This window comes from Kogia breviceps, chromosome 3 (genome assembly GCF_026419965.1).
Source record: "Kogia breviceps isolate mKogBre1 chromosome 3, mKogBre1 haplotype 1, whole genome shotgun sequence".
Classification (NCBI taxonomy): domain Eukaryota; kingdom Metazoa; phylum Chordata; class Mammalia; order Artiodactyla; family Physeteridae; genus Kogia; species Kogia breviceps.
The window spans coordinates 79,477,469-79,502,656 of NC_081312.1; the positions used below are offsets into that span (position 1 = coordinate 79,477,469).

Consider the following 25,188-nt stretch of genomic DNA (forward strand, 5'->3'; position numbering starts at 1 on the left):
AAATTGGCCTTAGAGGGGGCTTCCCTGGTGGCGCAGTGGTTGAGAATCCGCCTGCCGATGCAGGGTACACGGGTTCGTGCCCCAGTCCGGGAAGATCCCACATGCCGCGGAGCGGCTGGGCCCGTGAGCCATGGCCGCTGAGCCTGCGCGTCCGGAGCCTGTGCTCCGCAACGGGAGAGGCCACAACAGTGAGAGGCCCGCGTACCACAAAAAACAAAACAAACAAACAAACAAAAAATTGGCCTTAGATATGTGCACAGACAGTTCATCTGCAGTAACAGGAGGAAGTCAGATATAAATAGAATATTAAATGTGGAGCAGGAGGGTGTGGGAATTTTCCTCTGATTGCTTCCATTATCTCTGTGAATTAAGATCATCATCAAAGAGTCAAGAGGAAGAAGAAATTGTTGGAGGTCTGGGATGAGAGGAGAAATTGTGAACTAGTGATCAAGGAGTTGACAGAGAGTGAATGGATTAGAGAATATAGTAAGATTTCTGGGTTAGCAGAAAGTGCTCAGTAATGGTGAATGCTCACAGATTTAAAGTATACCAGTCAGCATGACTGTGGTTTTTCTTTAGCTATGTTTAGGTGCTCAGGGGCAGGTAAAGAGTGGGCAGTAAACTGTATTAAACCAGGGCTGGTATTTGTCAGGTGAGCATAATGGGGGTGGGGAAAGTGCAAGGAATATGAGGGTAAGTTCATGGAGTGATCACAAAGATGGGTCATTACATCTATCCAGGGAAACAAAGGAAGGACAGCAGGGAGCTATGAAGGAAGGACAAGGAGGGACTGAGAAGAATTAAGAGATGTAGGATTAATGATTATATGTCCTGCAGTGGATTAGAATACTACAGGTAGTGGATTAGAATACTACAGGTAGTAAACTGGAAAGAGAGGAAGGGGCAATCAGTGTTAGATGCTTGAAATGAGACTATGGAGGGTTTGCTGTTATTGGTAAAATGACAAGGCTCAGTGTATAACCATGAGATTTAGTGTCTGTCAATGAAGAAGAGCAGGTAGGTACTGGAAGTACTATCTTGTCTACCTTGGAAGGATAGTGTAGTCACCAAGACTTGACAGAGAAACTGGAGTCAAAATACGTAAGGAATGAGGGGAAATAATCTGAGGGTTTGTAGATGACTAAAATAAGAACTTCTGTATAGATCAGTGGAACAGAATAGAAAGCCCAGAAATAAACCCATGCACCCATGGTCAATTAATCTATGACAAAGGAGGCAGGAACATACAATGGAGAAAAGACAGTCTCTTCAACAAGTGGTGTTGGGAAAGTTGGAGAGTTACATGTAAATCAATGAAATTAGAACATGCCCTCACACCATATACAAAAATAAACTCAAAATGGTTTAAAGGCCTAAATGTTTGACATGACACCATAAAACTCCTAGAAGAGAACATAGGTGAAATATTCTTTGATCCAAATCATAGCAATATATTCTCAGATCAGTTTCCCAAGGCAGAAGAAATAAAAGCAAAAATAAACATATGGGACCTAATCAAACTTAAATGTTTTTGCACAGCAAAGGAGCACATCAACAAAATGAAAGGAGAACCTACTGAATGGGAGAAAATGTTTGTAAATGATGCAACAAATAAGGGGTTAATATCCAAAATATACAAACAGCAGATACAACTCAATACCAAAAAAACAAACAACCCAATCAAAAAATGGGCAGAAGACCTAAATAGACATCTTTCCAAAGAAGACATACAGATGGCCAACAGGCACATGAAAAGATGCTCAACATCGCTAATTATTAGAGAAATGCAAATCAAAACCACAATGAGATATCACCACACACTGGTCAGAATGGCTATCATCAAAATGCCTATAAATAATAAATGCTAGGGCTTCCCTGGTGGCGCAGTGGTTGAGAGTCCGCCTGCCAATGCAGGGGACACGGGTTCGTGCCCCGGTCAGGGAAGATCCCACATGCTGTGGAGCGGCTGGGCCCGTGAGCCATGGCCGCTGAGCCTGCGCGTCCGGAGCCTGTGCTCCGCAACGGGAGAGGCCACAACAGTGAGAAGCTCACATACCGCAAACAAACAAACAAACAAAAATAATAATAAATGCTGAAGAGGGTGTGAAGTAAAGGGAACCCTCATACCCTGTTGGCAGGAATGTACATTGGTGCAGCCACTATGGAAAACAGTATGGAGGTTCCTTAAAAAACTAAAAATAGAGCTACCATATGATCCAGCAATCCCACTCCTGTGTATATATCTGGAAAAAGTGTAAACGCTCACTTGAAAAGATACGTGCACCTCAATGTTCATAGCAGCACTATTTCCAATAGCCAAGACATGGAAACAACCCAAGTGCCCATCAACAGATGACTGACCTAAGTAGATGTGTTTTATATATATAATATATACAATGGAATATTGCTCAGCCATAATAAAGAATGAAATATTGCCATGTGCAGTAAAATGGATGTTATGCTTAGTGAAATAAGTTAGTCAGGGAAGGACAAATACTGTATGATACCACTTATATGTGGAATCTAAAAAATAATACAAGTGAACCTATATACAAAACAGAAACAAACTCACAGACATAGAAAGCAAACTTATGGTTACCAAAGGGAAGGGGGGGAGGGGAGGGACAAATTAGGAGTATGGGATTAACAGATACAAACTATTATACATAAAATAGATAAGCAACAAGGATTTATTGTATACCACAGGGAATTATACCCAATATCTTATAATAACCTATAGTGGAATATAATCTGCAAAAAAACACGTGAATCACTATGCTGTACACCTGAAACTAATGCAATATTGTAAATCAATTATACTTCAATAAAAAAATAAAAATAAATAAAATAAGAACTTCTGCAACATTTTCCTTCTATCAGATTTGCAAAGACAAAATGTATTGATAGGTTCCAGTACTGGCCAAGTGTGGGAAGTGTATGGTACAATACTTTCATAGGCAGTCTGGCAATATTTGCTTTGATTCTCATACTTTCACTCAGCAATTTCATTATGGGGAATTTATCCTACTTAAATAGTTGTACAAGAATGTAAAGACATTTGTTAAAGAGTGTTCAACTGCAGAAGTGTTTACAATAGAAAAGAACTGTAAATAACCTAGATGTCCATCAATAGACAATCGGTGAAATAAATTATCATACACTCATCAATGAAATATCATGCAACCACGAAAAAGAATGAAGGGGGTGGTGTATGTAAAGATATGAGATAGTGCCCATGGTATCTCATTAAGTGTGTGGGTGGGGTAAGGTATGCACAAGGTAAGTTCTTTTTGTTGTTAAAAATTTTTTGTTTAAATTCCTGGATTTTATAAGCTTCTACAGGTTCTAAAATAAAAAAAGTAAAGATATTTTAGTACAAAATCAATAAAAGATAAAGACATTGGCTAAAATGAACCATTAAGATTTCATTAGGGTTTTGTGGAATACTCAAGTGACTTGGGAGCAGAGCTGAAGAATGAAGGCCATTGGAATTTGAAGTTCATCTCTAGCTGAACACCAACTGCCCTTCGAGACAGACACAGAGGACTCATGCATGGGTCTGGCCATAGGTCCACCCTAACTGCACCCACCTCTCTCCACATCACTCACCATGTTTCAGCCACCATTTTTTCCCTTGTTTTCTAATAGCACCAAATTTATTCCTACTTCTTGCCTTTGTGCTATTTCCACTGCCTTTAATGCTCTTAGAGATCTTTGCATGGTTGGCTTCTTCTTATCAATCAAGTCTCAGATCAAATATCACCTTTTCAGATAAATGCTCCACTTACCTGACCTCAAATTCATTCCTTTTATTTTCTTCATAGTATTTATCACTCTCTAAAGATATCTTATTGCCTATTTGTAATTGTCTGTAAGCCCCTGCTGACAGTAGGTACCTACTATGTTTTGTTCACCACTATACTTCCAGTATTCAGAATAGTACTTGGTGTATAGTAGGTGTTTAATATTTATTGAGTGAATAAATGATGGAACAGTTAAGAGATAGTCATATGTCTAATTGACTAAGCCTCATTCTTCTGTCTTGGTCCAGATTGGGCCTATAGGAAATTCCTAGGATATCAATTTCAAAAGCTGAATTTAATGGCAAACCTCTGTTCCAACTGAGTAAATATGGTAGGAAGGCTTGTTTTCTTGTTTGCAGAGGTAGGGTGATGAGGTGATGGTGGTGGTAGTGATAACAGAGGCGGTATATCCCATGCTTCACATACCATAGCCTAACTTCTGGGAATTTTCTGTCTCTCCTTCCACTCAACCCAATTCTAATTCCAACTGGGTTCACAACTTGGCTGAAACACTGTCATGTCTACAGCTTGAAATTACTTAGGCTCAGATCACAGCGAATTCAAATTTACAGTAAAAACAAGAGACCAGTGGCTATTTATTAATTTCTTTCCTAGCATGTACTTTCCTCTTCTTCCTTTCTAATATTCTGAATATCCAAACTATGACATTTGAATAATATTGACTCAGCTAATGAACTGAAGCTAAATTTAGGAATGGGCATGTAACATTGGCTTAAGCCAATGAATCCATACATTTCTATGGCCTTATCAATTGGAATAGAATTGAACATGTGATCTACACTGGATCAGTGCAAGTAATCCAGTATTTTTGATGTGAAAAAGAGATATGGATTCCCTCATTTCTACCTGTGCTTTGTGTATGGAGATATAAAGCTTGGAACTGCAACGGCAATGAGGAGAGAGATAGGAGCTGCTAGGAGATCACATCAGGATGGAGTAAACCCAGAGAAAGTAGAGCTGAGAGATGGAAACTGATGATATTGTGTGAATATAGGATCAAGCTACATCTGGAGTGAGATCTATTCATTTCTATATCCTGAAGACAAAATACTCTTAATGGACATCAAGGAAAACATAGATCTTAAGTTGGGTTCTATTTCCACGTCTGGGCATCTGGGGTACAACCTGTTGCAATGTCAATGCTCTGCCCAGAAACCCTTTTACTGTTTTTGTTTCTGTGCACTCACCCTTTGGCGTAATAGCCACATCCTCTTGGGCTACTAGAGTCACTTGGCCCACAAGTAGCAGAGACTGTGTAGTCCAGGGGTAGGGAAGTCTACTTCCCTTGCCTCGGTTGGGACAACTCTGCGGCATAATGTGTACTCTAGAGTTCCCCTGAGGCTGCACTGTGCCAGCCTTCCTCCTGTTCCCTGCCTGTGCTTCCCTCATAGATCACTTGCATACGAATTTTCATCTAAGGGTCTGGTCTAAGACACCTCAATGTGTGTGCCAGGGTCGATCACTGGCAGAAAAGTGTGCAATAAGAATATTAGAGGGCTTCCCTGGTGGCGCAGTGGTTGAGAGTCCGCCTGCCGATGCAGGGGACACGAGTTCGTGCCCCGGTCCGGGAAGATCCCACATGCCGCGGAGCGGCTGGGCCCGTGAGCCATGGCCGCTGAGCCTGCGCGTCCCGAGCCTGTGCTCCGTGTAACGGGAGAGGCCACAACAGTGAGAGGCTCAAGTAACGCAAAAAAAAAAAAAAAAAAAGAAAAGAATATTAGAACCATGATAAGTTTCTCTTTTGCCTAATTTGAATTGGCTCCAGAGAGAACAGAGAGAGCCTGACTGCAAGACAATTTCACAGACTCTTATCAAAAATTCAATGTTGAGTGTATTTCCCAGAATATCCAATGTTTTAAAACTTCAAATTTGTAAAAAACTGATAAGATTTTAGCTTTTTTAAAATAAAGAATTATTTTTTAAATACTTGAATTCTTATGTACCAAGGTCAGTGCTTACAGCATGATTCTTTCCCACAGTGTGCTGTACTCACCGTGGGGGATTTGCTATCTGAGTTGTAGGAAAATATACTGCTGTTGTAAGATATTCAACTTAGAAATTACTGACTGTGCCTTCAAAATTTAATTTGTGCTATGAATATTTTCTTAGTGAAAAACGAAAGAACCAGAAAAACCCCTGTGACTAATAGTTTACTGAGATAACACTCACATATGCTGATTTTAATGTGTGATTAGATGGAATTTAAAAACTAAGGGCTTTCTAATCTACTATTTATATAGAACCATGAAGGTTTTTTGGTTTAGGTTTTATATTCTTAGTCTCATTATATGTATAAATATGAGATGTCACGTAGCTGACATATTAAATCAGCATTACACTATTCATGGAAAACTAATCATTTCATTTTATAAAGTTGACTTATAGGTCAATGTAAGTTGTCAAAAAGTAAGAAATTTCAAGTTGGATTTTGGTGAAATTTTTCAAATAGGAGTAATTTTGGATAGTTAAAAAAGTAATAATGATGGGCCATGGAAACTCTTAAAGGCATTTGCCTTACTGTAATCATATGCTAGAAAACTTTGTGCTATTGATATTGAGGTATTTACTATTTATATGTATTATATATGTATTATAATGGTAATCTACCCAGGATTTTGATGTTCTTTCTGTAGACCATCACTACCTATAAACTGGTATAATTTGATTAGCTTAGATAAATAATCAGTAATAGGAATAGCTGCTTTAATTAAATAATATAATCTGGAAGTCATTTAGTTACTCAATGTCTTCAAGACCTGGATTCTTACATACTGCTTTCCATGACAAACTTAATATATTCTGTTAATAAACACTATTTGAAGTTCACAGTGGACAAAACTGATGGGTAAATAATAAGTGCTTCACCCAAGTTATATCATCTGGTGAGCTGTTGAGGGCACTGGACCTGAGAATTCTCAAATGAATATTAAGTGGTTAAGAAAGTCTTAGGGACATTTGAATAAAATGCTACTTGTAAGCAATATAAAAATTATACTCACCTGTCAATTTCACTAGTGGATATCATACTTTCAATAAAATACAATTAGGAAATTAGTCTTCAATCTAAGACTCATAATGTTGCAAATATCAATATAAAGAAATGTAAGAAAAAACACTGGCCTTTAGGGTTAGACTTAAGTAAAAATCCAGTTTTTTTTTTCCTACTGTCAAGTTGTGTGACCTTGGACCACCTAGTTAACATCCTTCTGAGTCTTATTTTGATTATATTAAAAAGGGGAGTAAAATATCTTCTATGGAAAGTGACTGTGAAGACTATGTGAGCTAAGGTATGGGAAAACACCAAATTTATAATTGACTCTCAATAAATGATAGCTATTATTGTTATTTTTATTATTGGTAGAAAACTCTTGAGTTAGAAAACTACTTATGGGTTGAATGCTATTCTTAATCCACAGTGATACCAGTGAAACTGGAATGGTTATTCGGATTTATGGATTGTTCACATGGCCTTACATGCAGTTGGCTACACTGTCATCTTCCATAAATTTTTCAGTGCCTCTTATGTGTATGGTACTATTTAGGCACTAACAGAATTCAAGAGATCCTTACCCCCAAATAGTTCACAAGCAAGCAGGGCAACAGATGAGCCTACAGCAACCTATATAATATAAGACAAAGTATGATAAGTACTCATGTTTTAAAATAAATGGTTGTTCTCTGTTTTAGGAGTCATAAAGGGGGAAAATGAAGGAAAACAGCAACCACTACCATTTTTTATTGTGATGTTAATACAGATGAGAAAGGGAAATCTTTGGCCATGCAGCTAACAAATGGAAGAGGCAGAATTAAAACCCTGTCCGTCCAATCCCCAAGTTGGTGCTTTCAACTTCTATACTAAACTGTACACTGTCTCAGATGCTGTTGTTTTCATACTGTATATCACAATTAATACTGGTTTCCTTGGTTTGGAATGGATACACTTCATTATTGTTTGGCTGCTTGCATTTTCCTCTGCAATTACACTTTGATGGTAATCCTTACACTGAATTTCTACCAGTTTCTGACTTGAAAAGCCAGCATAGAAAGAGTGACTGCGAGCAGTAAATGAAGCCATGCTGTCAGGACTGTGTGGCGAGAATTACTTCCTGTTCACGAAATCACTTTATTGGCAGTAGCTGCCTTTCCTCACTAATGGGCAACATTTTATTAAGATATTTCAATATGTTTCCTGCATTAATTAACTATGGAAATGGTACACCACCTTCAGGAGCAAGTATAATATTACTGAGAACTGAGTTCCTTGGGAAGAAAATTCCCAGATCTGCAATACAATAGACTATCTTGGACAAACTTTTTGTATCTCTGTGGTTCTCTTTATCTTCTTTGAAATTTGGGAATAGACAGTGTTGCTTAAACAATTCTGTCATTTAATTCCTTCTCTTTTGCATCATAATTACTCACATACTAATTTTATTTGCCTTATCAATGTAAGCTACTTCAAGGCAGTAGCTAAATTAGTATCTTGCATGTGACCAACAATTATTGGATGAATGACCCATAAAACTGAAATATTTCCAATGAATGTTTGTATGTTTAATGTTCAAGGAAAACAGCAGTATTGGATTATAATTCAGTACAGTGATGGAAGGTTTGAGGAGAAAACACTGTTTTCAGTTTCTCAGCTTTCCTTGAAGGCAGAAGTGTCAATATTTTTATGCTCAGATAAGAGTGGAATATACCACATGATGTTTAATTAGTGCCTTTGAGTCGGTATAAAATGAGAATGATTCATGATACAATCAGCATTTAAAAAAATTCCAAACTATAGGCTTTCTATGGCATTTTGCTCCCTACCCTCTTTTTCCTCCCCTCTGGGAACTTGAAGAGTCCCTAGAATGACCTCTTTAGATGCTAAGCTTTCTCTATAGCACTTTACTGTGAAATCTTTTTTCTCCTGAAAGCTGGAGGGAGCTTCCTGAATGATCGATTGGTGAGGTGTTCCCTGGACACACTGGTGCAAACACCATGCAACCACTGATTGATGTGCTCACTCTTTCACAAACACATTCATTTTCTCTTCTCTAACTCACACAATTTATCCATCCCATGATGCATTTATGCATCCATTATCACTGTCTTTCCATTTTTAAGCAGGTGAGAAGATGAAAAGTTAACACTTATAAGGTTATAAGGCTTATAAGGCAGGCCTCTCTTAAGTAAAATAACTGATCTTCACATATATCTAGAAGAATATTTCCCTAAGGGTTTCTTCTACTCTGATTAATCACAAATTTAAGACAACTTTGAATTATGAAAGAAGGTAGCGTGTGATGGGGGAGTGAAGCTAAACTTCTACTCTATACTTGGGTTGAGTCAGCTACTAACACCAGGGCTACATTGGGGGTAAGGGGACCAAAATTCTAGTTAGGGTCCTATCATTGCCTACGAGCTTGGGAAAGTAAATTTAACTTCTTGGAGTTCAGCTTCCTTATGTGTAAAATGTGAGGACTGAACTAAATGGCTCTGAAAGCTCCATCTAGCTACAATACTCTATGATTCCTTAACTGCCACCGACAGGTAGTAACATTATGAAGAAATCTGACACTAATGAGAAATTTAGACCAAAGTCAGTACACTTTTGGGAGGAGGTTAATCATGGTACAAATCATTAACGTGATTTAAATATGAACAACATGCCCACTCAGGAAAAATATAGACAATTTATAAAGTAATCTATCATATAACTCAAGATTCTATAAAACCAGAAAAAAGTCTACAATCCACATATAGTTTAGGGGCAAACATTAATCTTGTGAATATTTCTGGGTCACTGTTTACATTGGGGTAAGGAAGAGAAATTATGAGGGAAAGTAGAAATTCAGTTTAAAAACTGGCTAGCTTTGGGGTTTATAAACGAGAGAAAGCCTAATCTGATGCAAGGGAAGGTTGCTTTTGTTTTCCAAGGAGACTTATTTCCATATGGCTTATCACTTCAATGAACTGCAGAACAGCTCTTTCAAATCAACCAAATCAACACATTTTAACTTTTCATGAAATTAAGCATTTTGAAATGTTTTAACTCAAGGGCCTCCCACAATAAAATAACTTACAGTGTTATCTATAAGAAATTAAAATCACATAAGAAGGCTTAAAGAATGTGATCTAGGACATTCTGAAGCAAATGCTAAGAGTCTGAGAGATAAGTTTCTTCAGCGGGTTAAAACATACTGGTGAACATTATTTCTTCAATCATTAACTCAGGTAGTATTTGTTGAGCACTTAGTTGTCAGGCACAATCTATTGTTAATTTTGTTCACCCATATATCCTTACTAGAGATGACACAGATTCAGACAATAATTTGCATATTGTGGTATCAGTTCCCATGCTCCACCCATTTCCCTGTCAGAATCTCCCTTTTGAATAGTATTTTCTTCAAAGCTCTGCCTGACTTTTACTGAGCAATGGGATTAGTGCCATACTGCAGTAAGAAATTTGTTCATCCTTGGAGAGCACATTTGCACTACCCCATGATACAGGCATTTAAACGATTTTATTTGTTCACCTGTGTTGAACATTAAGGGGGTACATTTTCAGTCCAGGGATTTGGCTTTAAAACTCCAATTGATGTTAATGAGAATTGGTAATGAGCCCCTTTTTCTTAATTAGTGGCATCATACCTATGACTGTAGGAGGCATGGCTCAGATTTGGGGAGCTTAACGAGGTGATAACAAGGAGAAAATGTTTAAGCCTGGATTTTGGCCTGGTCCATACTTTACTATGCAAACATACTTTAGGAACTGATGCTTTAAAGTAAATTTATTACCTGGCTTTTATGGCCCTGTAGACCTTCCCTAAGAACAATCTGTCTTTTCTATACTCTTGTTCCATAGAGGAAGAGTGACACAGAAGAAGGTAAATCAAAGGAGCAAGAATATGATCCAATTTTCTCTCCTTGTTCATGCAAAGCAATTTTCATGTTGAAACAAACTATCTCTTTCTGTTCTGTTTGCCTCAATTAAAGAATACCACAGCTTATAAACCTCATTCCACACTGAGGGGCAAAATTCCTTTCTTTAGGTAAACTGAACCTCTAAATATCATTCAGGGTATTACAGGGATGATTTAAGGAAATAAGAGTCTGACTTTTATAGCATCTTTCCTTGAATATTATATGAGCATTCTGGTACGTGGGTAAAAACACAAGTTTTGATCTTGCATATTATATCTAATTGAGATGCTTCTTACTGCTACAGAACATGACCTAATCCAGGAAGAAGAAAATGATCACAGAATAATAAAATTTTCACTGTACCTAGCAAAGGACATAAAAGTTGGATTATTGATTTTGTTTGAATGATGGGCTGTAATTTCGTATGCCAACAGAGTGGAGCACAAATCCTGGCCTGCCAGCTTTCATTACTGGAACTCACTTTCTTGCCACCAAGTAACTTCTACCAAGTCACAAAATAAATCTGGATTTCTTAAATTACTAAAAATGAATCTCTTTAACCCCAAATATTTAATAGGAACTTCAGAACTATAGTAGATCTGCTTCAATTGGGAGAGGAAGGGAAATACCCAAATGCAGATCTGTTGCTATTTCTCTAGTTTGAAGTTATTCCATGCCAAAGATAAAGTAACATGCATGAGATTTCTAAATCTTTATCTCTTTGCTCCCTTGACATATTTGTTTCTGGTTCTTCAAACTAGTTTCATTGTGCTAGTTTAAAAATATTAATAATAAAAGTAAAAAGCTGTGCATCAAAACAAGAAATAAAAAGCAGGTAAAGGTCAAAATGGCCAGGTGTGATCACTGCAACTACTGTTTTGCTTCAGCTGTCATACATTGATAGACCCAAATCTGAAACCTGGATTAACTGTCTAACAATTAAATTTGACTGACTTTTAAGGGGAAATGTGTGGATGACAGTATAAAATCAATGGTAAACAGTGCAAAGGGCATAACACATCAGTTTGTCCATGATGCAATCCTTATGTACAAAAAATATATATTAGAAATCCACATGTTACTAAAGGCATATGGTATGCAAGTCACAAACTATCTCTGACTTATTTAAATGGCAAGACTTTTATCACACAAATGTACATACCAACAAAATTAGAATTTTACCCAATCAAGAGGAGCTGTTTGTATAATTCCCAATAATGGTCATATCATTAAAGGGCAAGTAAGTCTTAAATTTTCATGCATTGTAATTTTTCTCCCTTGCTCTAGTAATAACTAATGAAAACGTATCTAAAGTATAAGAATTAACAATGACTAAAGATGGTGAGCTTGCAGGACTACAGGAAACTGTAGAATTATATTATGAAATTCCAGATCTTTGGAATATTTTATACTCACTTGAAGAAGAAGTGGTCCCTATCATACAGAGGTTAATATAGTGGCTGAACAAATTAGAACTGTGCTCCATTTACTGAACAACAGGATGGCCCACGTACTTGCAGGGACTACAGTCTCTAATGTTGTCCCTCGAGAAAGCAGCTTCTTACAGAACCATATTCATTACTGTGGATGAAATTACTCCACTACCTGGACAAAATCTGGCATATTACAGGGAGTTAGGAAAGACTTAGAGAAAAATATCTAGATTGAAAAAGTTGAGTATTTAGGTTAAAAGAGGTTTGGGAATGAGAGAAATTTTCATGGTCACATTCCCTTTTCAAAGCATAAATTCCTTTCCTCAAAATAAAAAGAAATCTTAAAAATACTTAAAGAGATACATGGTATATACATCTACATTCCTGGGGGTAACAAAGGCATGGATAAATTATTTTATGTAAAAATTCTTTATGGTGGAATGAATAATTATTAAAACTTTTAAGACCTTCCACAGTTTTTATATTGGTTATTTTTTACTTCTCGTCTCTTTGCAGGACAGATTTATAATCTTGGTACTGCTTAAACAGAGTGGAGAGTAGAAAGTAATATGCTGCTCCAATTTGGGAGTTAAGAACAACATTAAAAATAGCTTATTAGTTCTGAATTTGGAGCTGATGATGTCTTTTCTACTATCATTTAAGTTTGTGTGATGTGTTAGGGAATGGGTAAAACTGGCACAACATAAAATTAGATGAAAATACTTACAAGCACAGCATGAGCTAATAGGAACAGCAGTCAACCAACTTCTGATAAAATTGTATAAGATATAACCTAATGGCTTAACATCTCCAGAAGACTAGAGCTTCCTGTGTCTTCAAACAGAAGGCCATGCCAACAAGGAGTCCCACAAAAGGGAAGACAGGCTTATTGTTAAAATAGATGACTCAAAATGTCAGTTTCTTTGATATTTAACAAACATCAAACTATGAGTTTGGGCTTATTTTTCCACTAATATTTATGTAACATGGTGGCCCAAATTTATGCTACATGCCAATACAGTCTCAAGGTTTTGAAGGTACAAGAAACACATTATGCAAAAGTTCCTATATGATATTTTATAACTAATATTGCTGAATATTTTTTACATTTCTCTTTTTAGAATGAAATTAGAGTAATGGTCTTTCAAGTATTATGTATTTAAACCTTTCATTAAGCACTTACTATGTATCATTTGTGGATGAATCTGTAAATATAAAGACAAGCAAGGTCCAGGATCCAAGAAGCTCAGAATAAGAAAGGAGAAGAGGAGAGTGGAGGAAAGCATTGAAATAATAAATATAATAAATATATTAGAAGTGCTTTAGCTGAGCCATTTGTAAAACTTTGTAATCATGCAGATAAGGAAGAAATTTTTCACTATGATTTTTAATTTTGCATATGGCATTTTACACTTAATTTTTAAATATGTGTTCCAATGTATTTCCAGTAAGTCACTTACTGTGGTGAGTTAGTCACTTTTGATTTGTATTACCAGTAGTTTTCATGAGTAGTATCAAGCAACCCACACATATATTCCATTAATCCCTCTTGAGAAGAAGGTCATTGTCATAAAACTGATGGCAGGCTGTGGACACCTGAAGGTTTCTTTTTGAGAAACGATTTTGAAAAATAGTGTCTCTATTTATAAAACTAAATTGAATCACCATTTACACAACCTCCCATACTAGACATACCAGCCCTATCTTTGGTTTCTCTATCTTTTTATTCCTCTTCCCCCAATTAATTGGTCATGGGTTCTTGTCAATTCTCCCTCAGACATGTCTCTTTCATCTGTCAATGTCCTTTCAGTTCCCACTGCCACTGCCTCAGTCCAGACTCCCACCATGTTTCCCTGCCTCTCTTGTCTCATGTCCTCCCAAACCCAGCTGTCAAGTTTTCTTTCCAAAAAACAAGGCCGATCATGTCACGTTCATATGTAAGAATTCTCTACTCGCTTTGTTGTCTGGAGGATAAAACTCAAACTTCTGAGGTTGGATACAAAGGCCTTCACACTTGGGCTCCAATCTACCCTGCCAGTACACTATGTGCCCTTGCCACATCCAAGACCCTGTACTTATTATCCTCATCCCCCAGATACACTAGTCTCTTTCACAGAAAGCAAAATTGTTCTCTCTCTTTGGAATTTCCCTATTTCTTCCTCTGGAAGTTTCTGAGACATCCAGTAGCTTGTCAGCTACTAGGTATAATCTTTGGTGTCTCTTTGAGCTGTCAATAGACTCTTGTCATCAGCATTCCCATAGTGCTTTGGAGCTTATTTTGTAGCTGCCTTTACCATTTTGCTCAGTAATTTATCAGCTTACTTGTCTGCTTCCCTTTATTTCTGCCTTATCTTACTCAAAATCTCTAGCTCCAACCCAATGCCTTGTGCACAGTTTTATACATATATACATCCATAAAACCAAATGAAACTATGGCATTGGTCTCAATGGTAGCACTAACAATATTACTATTAATAATACCAATCGCAAATACTTACATAACACAGTGTGACAGACACTGTTCTAAGTGCTCTACATATATTAGCTCATTTAATCCTCATGCCAATAGATACTATTATTACCTCCATTTATAGAAAGAGGAAATTGAACCATAGGGAAATTATTTGCCCAGGGACATTCAGGTACCCCCAAATTTCCATGAATAATGTTCACTGGTTTTAAAAGAAATAAACATATAAACAAACAAATGAAGATTTTGTGTCCAATTTTTTTTTTTGGAAATCCTGGGTTAAATAAACAAGTTTCTTTCTTGCAGACTTACAGTCTTTATTCTGCCAACAAGCATTGTGATAATGTAGAACTCCACTAAGGGTATGTGTGTGTGTATATATATATATATATATATATATATATATATATATATATATATACCCAGATTCTTTAGACACAGAACATTTTGGTGGCCAAGCATCTTGTGGACCTAGAGATCCATGAAACACACTTTGAAAAACACTGCTGGAGGGTTAGTTAAGTTGACATAATAAAATCTGTTATCAATTAATACTTGCATGCCTCTTTCTCTTCCTCTCCTCCCCCAGTCCTGAGCTAGGTCACAAGTTCTGTGGTTCTGCCTAAGGGCAGAGGTAAACAAACTGTCAAAGACAGTAGTTAGTTTCCTTTCTTCCTTCTTTCACTCAGATTTACAGAAACTTTAATTACATGTTAAGAAATACATACTCTTGATAATTTTTTTTTACTGATATCAAGTATAGTTCTTAATCTTAAATTATAGTATAAAGGTTTTTATGTTATAGCTAGAAAACTGCAGGAACTTTCTATGTCCAGTTGAGAAATGTATGTTAGAATTGTATCAATCTTCGATTGAGCTTCTATGTGTTTCTAAAGGCAGCAAGCGGGATGTGTACAGGGTTAGGAATAAAGAGACTTGGGTATGCACCAACTAGCTGCGAGGTCTTACTATATGCCTCAGTTTCTTTACCTGTATGCTAAGAATTTTTGAGTAGCAATCTCTCAATCTAATTCTAAAATTCAAATACATGCAAATTGCTCCTCCAAATTCACTGAAGCATAGAATAGAAAAATATTAACTAAATATCTAAACTACATTGGTGGGAGTTCTTTCTCCATGCTATAAAGAAACTTCTACCGAAGAAATTAAATATAAATAGTAGGTCGTGGAGAGCATCATCAAGAGAAGTGAAGAACAGGAGGAAAAATAAAATAAAATTTGTACTGCTTCCTTGGTAAAGACAATTTTTTTTAGGCTAGGGAAATGGCAGATTCTTATATTCTGGTGTAGAGGAACTATATGAATAAAACATGGCTGTGCAAATGAACTCGCAACCTTATTCCAAAGCACCATTCGGGAATAATACGTTTAATGTCTCATCAACTTCCCCAGAAAAGTGAGAGTAAACCTGTGCACACAGACAAAACAACCATAACAAAAACCAAGGTAGAAATAAATCTGCTATGGGGAACAGATTTGATCGACATTTGAAGGTTTTCAAAACTCTAAGTAATATGCTAGTCACTTAAAAATATTCCCACATTTCTGCTTTCTCCCATCAGTCTATGCCTTAAGATTCATCTGTCAACTTTGATGCATCGTTTTAAGTATCCCTCCAAGCCTAAAAATCCAGACCACAGAAGGGCCCTCTTTGCTTTGAAACTATCTGATCAATTCATAGATCATTTACCTGCAAGGATTATTTGGTGAAGGTAAAGCGGCACATCAACCAGCAGCATCTGAGGGCTTAGGCGGCAGAACGTCAACAACAAATTGTCATTGGCATTCCATTTATGAACCTTCAAACGGCATCAGATCTTTTCCATGGGAAACCAGATCAGGTCAGACTAGAGCTGAATATTTCTTAACAAGCTAACCATCAAAAGAATTTACGTTTTGAATAAAAAGGCTATCATTTGTTGATTTGAATATCAAAGGGATCCACTGCAAACTCCCAGTCTAGAAAAACCTCCCTAAGCTACACTAGACAGGTGTTTAATAATCTATTATTAAGGCACTATTTCAGGTTACTCAGAATTACAAAAAATAGCTGTAACTATGAAGCTGCAAATGGGACTGCACAAAGAAATGAACGCTATTAACATACTATTAACAATTCAAAAGAATGAGTTGACATACCAATCAAACTTGTTAATTGACTGTCAATGGCCTGTCCCTGAATATACAACATGACTGCATTATAGATTTCAAATGCTGACAGGAAGACAGTTCCATTTGCATTAACTTCATAAACTGATCAACAACCAAACTGCCACATACATTTATAATGGGAAGCTGAATCATTTCAATATTCATGGAGCTCTGTAATTGTAAATTAGGTACTGGCAAACAATACAATACTGTACATATTCTAAAATATCCTAAATTTCATTGACCTACTTTCATCCCAATTTCAAAAGACAGAAAAAAGTTTCATCTTGAAGTGATCATTACTTTAATTTATGGTTTGTGCTTCAAGCAAAATTTGTTTGCAACCCAATTTGCAACTATGGTTTACAGTTGCAGTCTAGAAGCATCAATGGTCTAGAAAATAGGAGGTATAAAAGGTGATGCAAAAGTGTTCCTGCCTTACTTGGGGTTTTTGAAAACAGAAACATGAAACAAGACGGTATCATACTTCCTTAGGTGACAGTCAAATGATCCATTATGACAAGATATCTAGCAAATAAACATTAACATAATGAAAAGGAGGCTGCATGTTAGTCCTGCACTGGGGCTTCCTCAAATCTACTTAAATAGACCTGCTGCTCTGAAACCATACTTCAAAATCTTCAATCATCCATCAGTTTGAGAATCAATAGAGTATAAGTGAAGATAAATGAGGGTTAAAGATTATGCCTAACAGAAGGCTTCATGAGAAATGATCTGAAATTCAGTAGTTATCAGGATGGAAATATTCCTTTCAAATGCTTTATGACCTCTTCAAAAATTAACACTGATTTTTTTTAAAAAAGCTGTTTCCCCAAGAGGTAACTGTTACTTTTGTCTCAGATATTTTTCTCTAATCATTATATAGGCATCACTTCTTCACCCACTAGAAGTCGCTCAAACTTTGTTGAGTAATCTTGGAGAATTTGAATGTCTCCTCATGATTTTGTATGCACCAGTTTACTCCCACTGGCTTCAGTAAAACCTGTATTAAAATTTTTTTTGACTTTTCAAATCATTGACTGTTGCTAAATAGTTAACCAAATGAGTTTATTAGTTAAGGGAAGGTACTGCTAAATAATTTGAATGTTATTCTTAGATAATTATTCATCCTATCAACTAGGTTGAATTTTGCCCAACTAAGCAATAAAAATTATAAACAATATTAAAAAGTAAATATTTTATTTATATTATATTTATATAATATGCATTATATTTATATATATTTATATTACATTACATTTATATTATTTATATTTTATATTTTTATATTTATGATATAAAAAGTAAATGATATAATGATATACATGTACATATAAATGAATAAATGTAAATAAATATATATGTATGTGTATATATACACATATTATATATCTGTGTGTATATATAATAAAATTTTAATTTTAGAATAATTTTAGATTTCCAGAAAAGTTGCAAAGTTAGTACAGAGAGTTCTTGAATAACCCGCATCCAGTTCCCCTTATTGTTAACATCTTACATTATCATGATACATTTGTCACAATGAGTGGACCAATATTGATACATTATTATTAAGTAAAGTTCATATTTTGGGGGAGTTCTTTAGTTTTCACCTAATGTTCTTTTTTCTTTTTATGCTGCAAGATCCCATCCAGGATACCACTTTTAGTCATAATATCTCCATAGGCTCCTTTGACTGTGACAGTTCCTCAGACTTACCTTGTTTTTGATGACCTTGACAGTTTTGAGTAGTACTTGTCAAGTACTTTATAAATTGTTCTTCGATTTGGGTTTGCCTGATGTTTTTCTCATGGTTAGACCGCAATTATGGATTTTTGCAAGGAAGACCACAGAAGTAAACTGCCATTCTCATAAGTAATATATTTTTATCTTTGAAAGTTCTCAGGATACTCAATGTACTTAAAATATAATATTTTGTTTATTTAGAAATAAAAGGCAAGTTATTTACATCAGTAATAATCTACAAAAGAGGTTGTGTGGATGTAACAGAAAGGCCACCATTACTAATTAGTGGAGTAGATGTCAAGATCTGTATTCACTGTAGGATTTAGCTATGTCTGGGCATGTCTACAGGACTGGTAGTTTGGGTTCAATACGGATCCATTTGCAAAAGTGGGAGTCAGGAGGTTACAGATGGGAGCGGAAGTACATCTGACCTAAGGGAAAACAGAGAAATTTACAAACATGTGTGTGTACGTGTGTGCGCACACACACACACACACACACACACACATACACACAGACAAGCTTGCCCATTGACCCTGGGCAAGCGTGTGTGTGTGTGTGTGTGTGTGTGTGTGCATGCACATGTTTGTGTGGCAGGGGGTGAATAGGGGTAGTGGTGATTTCAACCATATCATTTCTAAATTTTATGGCAATAAATATGCAAAAAGAGCATAAAGAAAAATTTAAAAGAGTCTGTTGATAGACATTAGAGGCTGTGGGCCTGCTACTTCACCACTGATAGAACGCTAGTAGTTTGGTAGCGATTCAGGAGAGTGTTGGTGACTTGGGAAAAGAATGGGTACCATTAGCATAAAATTCTGTGCCCTCATTTAGTGTCAGTAATGACACGAGCAGGTATCATCACCCTCTTGAGACAACATCTGTATAGCAAACCAGGAAAGGAGGAGAAAAAATAGTAGAAGCTCCATCAATAGCCAAGGGTATTAGTTTTTCATGTTTATGTAAGCTATTTCTTAGGAACATGTAACATCTTTGGGAAAAAAGTTACAGGGTGGGATTTTTCTCAGAGAGGGTAAAGGATCTAGTCAGAGATATACCAGATTAGACAACTGCTTATCTATAGGCCTGAAAAATATAGGCTAGAGCCAAAAGGCCCTGAAAGATCATTTATATTCTCTGAGTTTCCATAACCATGAAATAGGATCCAACATACCTCAAGAGGTTGTTGTGAGACTGTGTAGATGTGGGAATTATTTGGAAAGTATACGACTTCTTAAGTAGGTTCTTTGGGTTATATTCAACTCAGGTTTAAGAAATAGGGATTTACATAGGGATACAAGGGGCATTATAGGAAAAGAACTGCAGAGAAACGCCTCATGAGTACAGGAACTAAAGTCTTGTTTTGGATTGAAGGCAGTTTTAAGAACCTCTATAGCTGCTGTTCAGGAATTTTCTATTCATTCAAACAAATATACAGTTATTTACTTGGTCTCAGTTTTTCTGAGTGTGTATTTTCTCACTTCTCCTATAATTACAATACTTCTATGGATTGACTGGTGGTACTCCTAAATAATTTAAATGTGTTATTTAAATGCAAGCAATAAAGGGAACTTCTCCAAACAGCCATGTAACCCACCATTCCAGAGAGCTTCTCTTCCTGTTAGGTTCTGGTTTCTCATGGATTACAACTTTAGCTCTCCTATGCAACATTACGCTTCCCCCTATTTTATGACATCTTTTTATGCATTCTACCTTAGCAGTCTGATACTAGCCCAACCCATATCTTTTGGGGCAGGAGATTATTCTTGTAGCCTTTTAGTTTGTGCCAAGCCATTTGATAAGGTCACTGGATGGCGGATGGAATAACTAACATTGAGCCTTGGAAAAAAGTCACTGATAGTGTGAGAGATAGGGGTGGGGCTCATACTCTGCACAAGGAGCAGGTTAGAACTTTCTCTATAAAAGATGGACAGGACAGTGTCTCTTCGAAGGGAACTATGGACAAGGCAGCTTCCAAAAGAGTAAAAGACTAGTAGTGTAAGACATGAAAAAAGACACTGTGATAGTGATATCAGTTGGTTATACAAATTCTAAGCCAATACTCTAAAATCTCCTCCTCAGAAAATCACAGAATTTTAGAGTTGGAAAGGATATTAGAAATCATCTGGTCTAACCTTTTCATTTCATAATTTTTCATTATGTAAATGTATAATGAAGTATTCAGTTATATAATATGTAAAATTTTCACTATATAAACTTTTCATTTCATTTTTTAGTGAGAAAACTGAAGTCTGGGTTAAGTGTCTGCTAAGTGTCTGTTAAAGGCCAGAAGGTTTTTTAGAACAGAGCTAGGCTTAGAGCATAATGTCCCTCTTCTATCCCAAGCTGTCTCAGGAAGCTTAGAGATATGCTAATGTAGCAATAAACCCTTATCAAGATAGAAATTCAGTTTTCTATGAACCTTCTCACTCTTTTCTTCCTCCCATACTTGGACTTTTATCTTTCTCAGGGTTTCACAAAGATTTTGTTTTCACTAGTTGATGATATACATACCTACCCTTTATTTACCTCCCAAATCCTTTCACCTTCCCTTATACATTTACTGCCCCTAGTACTCCATAGTCTTCTTTTCCTTAAGGTTCCTCCTATGTGGTCATCCTTCTGTCCCTTTCCCTGCTTGAAATCTATTAGGCTGTGTTCTAATTTCTATCATATCTTTGTAGAGGGGCAAGCTTAAGCCAGTACTTTTTGTCCCACTTCTCTCAAAATCTATGGGGCAACTGACAGAAGAGAATTATTGGCTTAAGTGTGAATTATTCAAAGTGGAGATTTTGCTACAAATATAACTATGACTATGCATGTATACTGCACTTCCCATAAGGAGGTGCTGTTTTTTTTTTTTTTTTTTTTGGTATGCGGGCCTCTCACTGTTGTGGCCTCTCCTTTTGTGGAGCACAGGCTCCGGATGAGCAGGCTCAGCGGCCATGGCTCACGGGCCCAGCCGCTCCATGGCATGTGGGATCTTCCCAGACTGGGGCATGAACCCATGTCCCCTGCATCGGCAGGCGGACTCTCAACCACTGCGCCACCAGGGAAGCCCGAGGTGCTGTCTTTGACACATAACCTATCATATAAAGAAAGGATAAGTTCCTGTAATTAATGATACTAATTAATTACACAAGTAATATAACATAGATAATAAGATTTCAGTTATGAAGCACTGCTTCACAGGATCTCTTCTAGAATATGCTCTACAGCTCCCTTTTACATTTGCAATTGTGAATACAGTGACAATTTCGAACAGTTAGCTGATATACAGAAATAAGTAATGCCACGATGTTTACTATGCAGAATGCAGTCAAGAGCCTTGAAGCAAGGTCCTTCCCTCCTTCCTCCCCCACCCCCCTGCTAAAAAAAGGCAATAAGCAGCCAATTTCAGTCCTAAAAGAGCCACATGCTTAAGTTTACACAATCTTAGTATAGTTTCTCAGATGTTTCCTCAAAACTCACTCTACTTTAGTTATGGTTACACCAAGCTTCTTGTCTGTTTTTCTGCCCATAACAAGTTAGATGCAACAAATTGTAAAGAAGCAGGGAGGAAGTCACTAGACTCAGGCTCATGATAACAAGAAACGACAGCAGGTAAACTAGTAGCCAGGGAGGGGATATATGGGCTACATAAAGCAAGTACAAATACTCAGAAATCCAAGCAGGGATAAATAATCCTATTAACCTCAACCGCTTTTGGGAGAACTGCTTTAGAATAAAATAATTAATATTCTTCATGTGACCACAAATCTTTAAGAACAAATAAAATCTTCAGGAAATTCTTTTTATCATGCAGGGTAAAGCGAAATGTATTTTTAAAAGATTTCTTATTTAAAATATTTAATTAACATAAGTAATAAAAATACTTCATTTACATGGAATATTTTTTCCTCTGAATTTAGGATAAATGAAGTAGCTTTGTACAGTGGTTCCTCAACTCACTTTTGCTTTGATGATACAAATTTTCATTTATTTTACCTAGTTCCTTTTTTCTCCTTTCCTACCTCAAGAGGAGACTTCCTTACAACTGCATTATCTTCTAGTTCTTATTGTTTAGCCTCTGACTTCAGGCTACTCATTTGAGAAAGCCTCTCAATTCCTTCAGAGTATCCTTTTTTGTTTGTTTGTTTGTTTTTGTTTCTGGATGCACTGGGCCTAAGGATATCAATATGATCTGTAGAGGACTCCAGCAAAACTGTTACTTAGCAATATTCACATTTTTTCTGGAAGAACTCTAAGTCATTCTTTTCACTTTATATATTTTCTTTTTTTTTTTTTTTTTTTTTTTTTTTTTTGCGGTATGCGGGCCTCTCACTGCTGTGGCCTCTCCCGTTGCGGAGCACAGGCTCCGGACGCGCAGGCCCAGCGGCCATGGCTCACGGGCTTAGTTGCTCCGCGGCATGTGGGATCTTCCCGGACCGGGGCACGAACCCGTGTCTCCTGCATCGGCAGGCGGACTCCCAACCACTGCGCCACCAGGGAAGCCCTATATATTTTCTATATACATAATATTTTAACACCTACCCACCCTTATAGTTATTCACAGGTTAACTACTGATTTATGAAAAGAAATCCAGAAACCAAAGCCCACATTCTATTAAATCATTTCCTCTTGGAAGTCACTTCTGCATACCTTCTTGCCCCATCTCCTACCCACATGACTTAGTTTTTTTCTAGAATGGGATGCCCAAAATACATTCCTTATGCAGTTTAACTAGGCTTTTATAGAGAAATTTTATTCTTCCTGATGCAGCTCAGCGATAAAGCGTGCCTCCGAGCATGGTGCCCATAACCACACCACTGTCTTTGCTGTCATGCAGAACTAGAAACATTCAGCTAATCTGAAATCCGGTATTACCACGAAGTCTTTGTTGGCTTTAAGCACTTTTTCCCTCCTCTCAAATCTTGTTTTGCCCTGTATTCATGATGACTGTTTCTCATGTTGACTATCTTTTGCAGAGGCCACTGCATAATTTCTCAGTATTCTGTAGTTCCACCTTGATAGTCACAGATATAGATTTAATTACTCCAAATTATTAGGCATAAACTTTACATATATAATTGAAGGGCTTAAGTAAACCGATATCCGGATGAAGTAGAAAAGTAAATCTAGAAAGTTAGGGAAAAAGAAAACTCCTCCTTTGCACTACAGAAAAGAATGAAAATTTTAAGTTAAAGTGACCCAAAACATGGATTAAAAAAGTTTTCATTGGGGCTTCCCTGGTGGCGCAGTGGTTGAGAGTCTGCCTGCCAATGTAGGGGACACGGGTTCGTGCCTCGGTCTGGGAAGATCCCACATGCCGCGGAGTGGCTGGGCCCGTGAGCCATGGCCGCTGAGCCTGTGCGTCCGGAGCCTGTGCTCTGCAATGTGAGAGGCCACAACAGTGAGAGGCCCGGGTACCGCAAAAAAAAAAAAAAAAAAAAAAAAAAGGTTTCATTGAACTTACTGTAGTGAAAGAGAAGTGAATACCATGTATGTATAAAAGGTGATATAGGGTGGAGTCATATAATAAAGGGTACTCTTGAGAACTACTGTGTATGGCCCTTGCATTTATCTGTGTTCACTATCCTGGGAGTTTTATGTAAAATGACTAATAAATATGTTAGAAAGACTGCTTACAACTCAAGATTCTACAACAGTCAATAAGTTTATATACATTTGTACCATTTTTTCATTTCATTAGATACTTAAATTAGATTTGTTACTAGAGCCCCTTGCCAACTAAAGAATGTCACTCACTTGCCATCTGGCTCTACAAGAACTAGGTCACTAGCCACTGCAGATGTTGACTCCAACATATCCAGAAAGGAATTCAGGATGCAGATCAGGAATGAGGCACTCTGTGCTCTGGGAAAAACTGGCAGAACAGGCCTTCAGATAGTTAGATAGTTTCAGGAGGGAATTTTATGAACCTTGTTTTTTGCATCTTCTCATACCTAGGAAAGCACTAAAATCATTAACGAAGACATCTGCTCCTTGTGAGTAGTAGCAACTTTCTACTGAGATGTGTGCTTGATTGCACACATCCCCTTTGCCAAATCATATATACACTGACCTCGCTGCTACCTCCCTGGATCAGTTCCTCGGGATTATTTGAGAGGCTGTCTCCCAGGCTACAGTCCTCAATAAGTCCCCAAATAAAACTGAACTCACAGTTCTCAGGTTGTGCATTTTTTTTCAGTCAACACCCTTAAAATTTCCTATTTGAAAAGTGATACCAAATTTTTTCATGTAATCTCCAAAGTGCTTCAAAAATAAGATGAACACATTTCATACAAATTTCTAATTCTAATAGTGACTCAGAATACATTTAATCAACATTAACTTTTCCTAGTAATTTTGGAAAAATTGGAAAAATAGAAAAAATATTCCCATAATTTTTCCTAATTCTTTAAAAATTTTTCTAAGTGATTTTTTAGAAATCTTGATGAATAGCCACTTATGCAAAATTTTCTTTACTTCCTAATTGTACAAATATCTCTTTGTTTTCTTGCCAACCTCTAGAGAGATCTTTACCAAGATATTTTCCAGGAGTCTGCCACTAGATTACTCTCATGCCTACATGTCTTAAAGAAGAAAACTAAAATTGGAAAACCATGCAAAATTTTGCCCTCACAAATAATT

The 25,188-nt window shown here is 36.7% G+C and overlaps 1 protein-coding gene across 3 annotated transcripts in view; it reads right to left on the bottom strand.

The window, feature by feature from the left end:
• The window catches only part of DPH6 (diphthamine biosynthesis 6), a 346,492-nt gene that overhangs the window by 66,117 nt on the left and 255,187 nt on the right, over positions 1-25,188 (bottom strand). Inside the window, exon 12 of one of the 3 annotated variants that reach the window (XM_067028914.1) lies at positions 18,899-18,985. The exons of the other annotated variants lie outside the window; for them this stretch is intronic. Within the exon in view, the coding sequence (XP_066885015.1) occupies positions 18,949-18,985 (37 nt within the window). The 3' untranslated portion in view covers positions 18,899-18,948. Of the gene's footprint in view, positions 1-18,898; positions 18,986-25,188 lie in introns of those variants that run through there. 3 annotated transcript variants of the gene reach the window in all.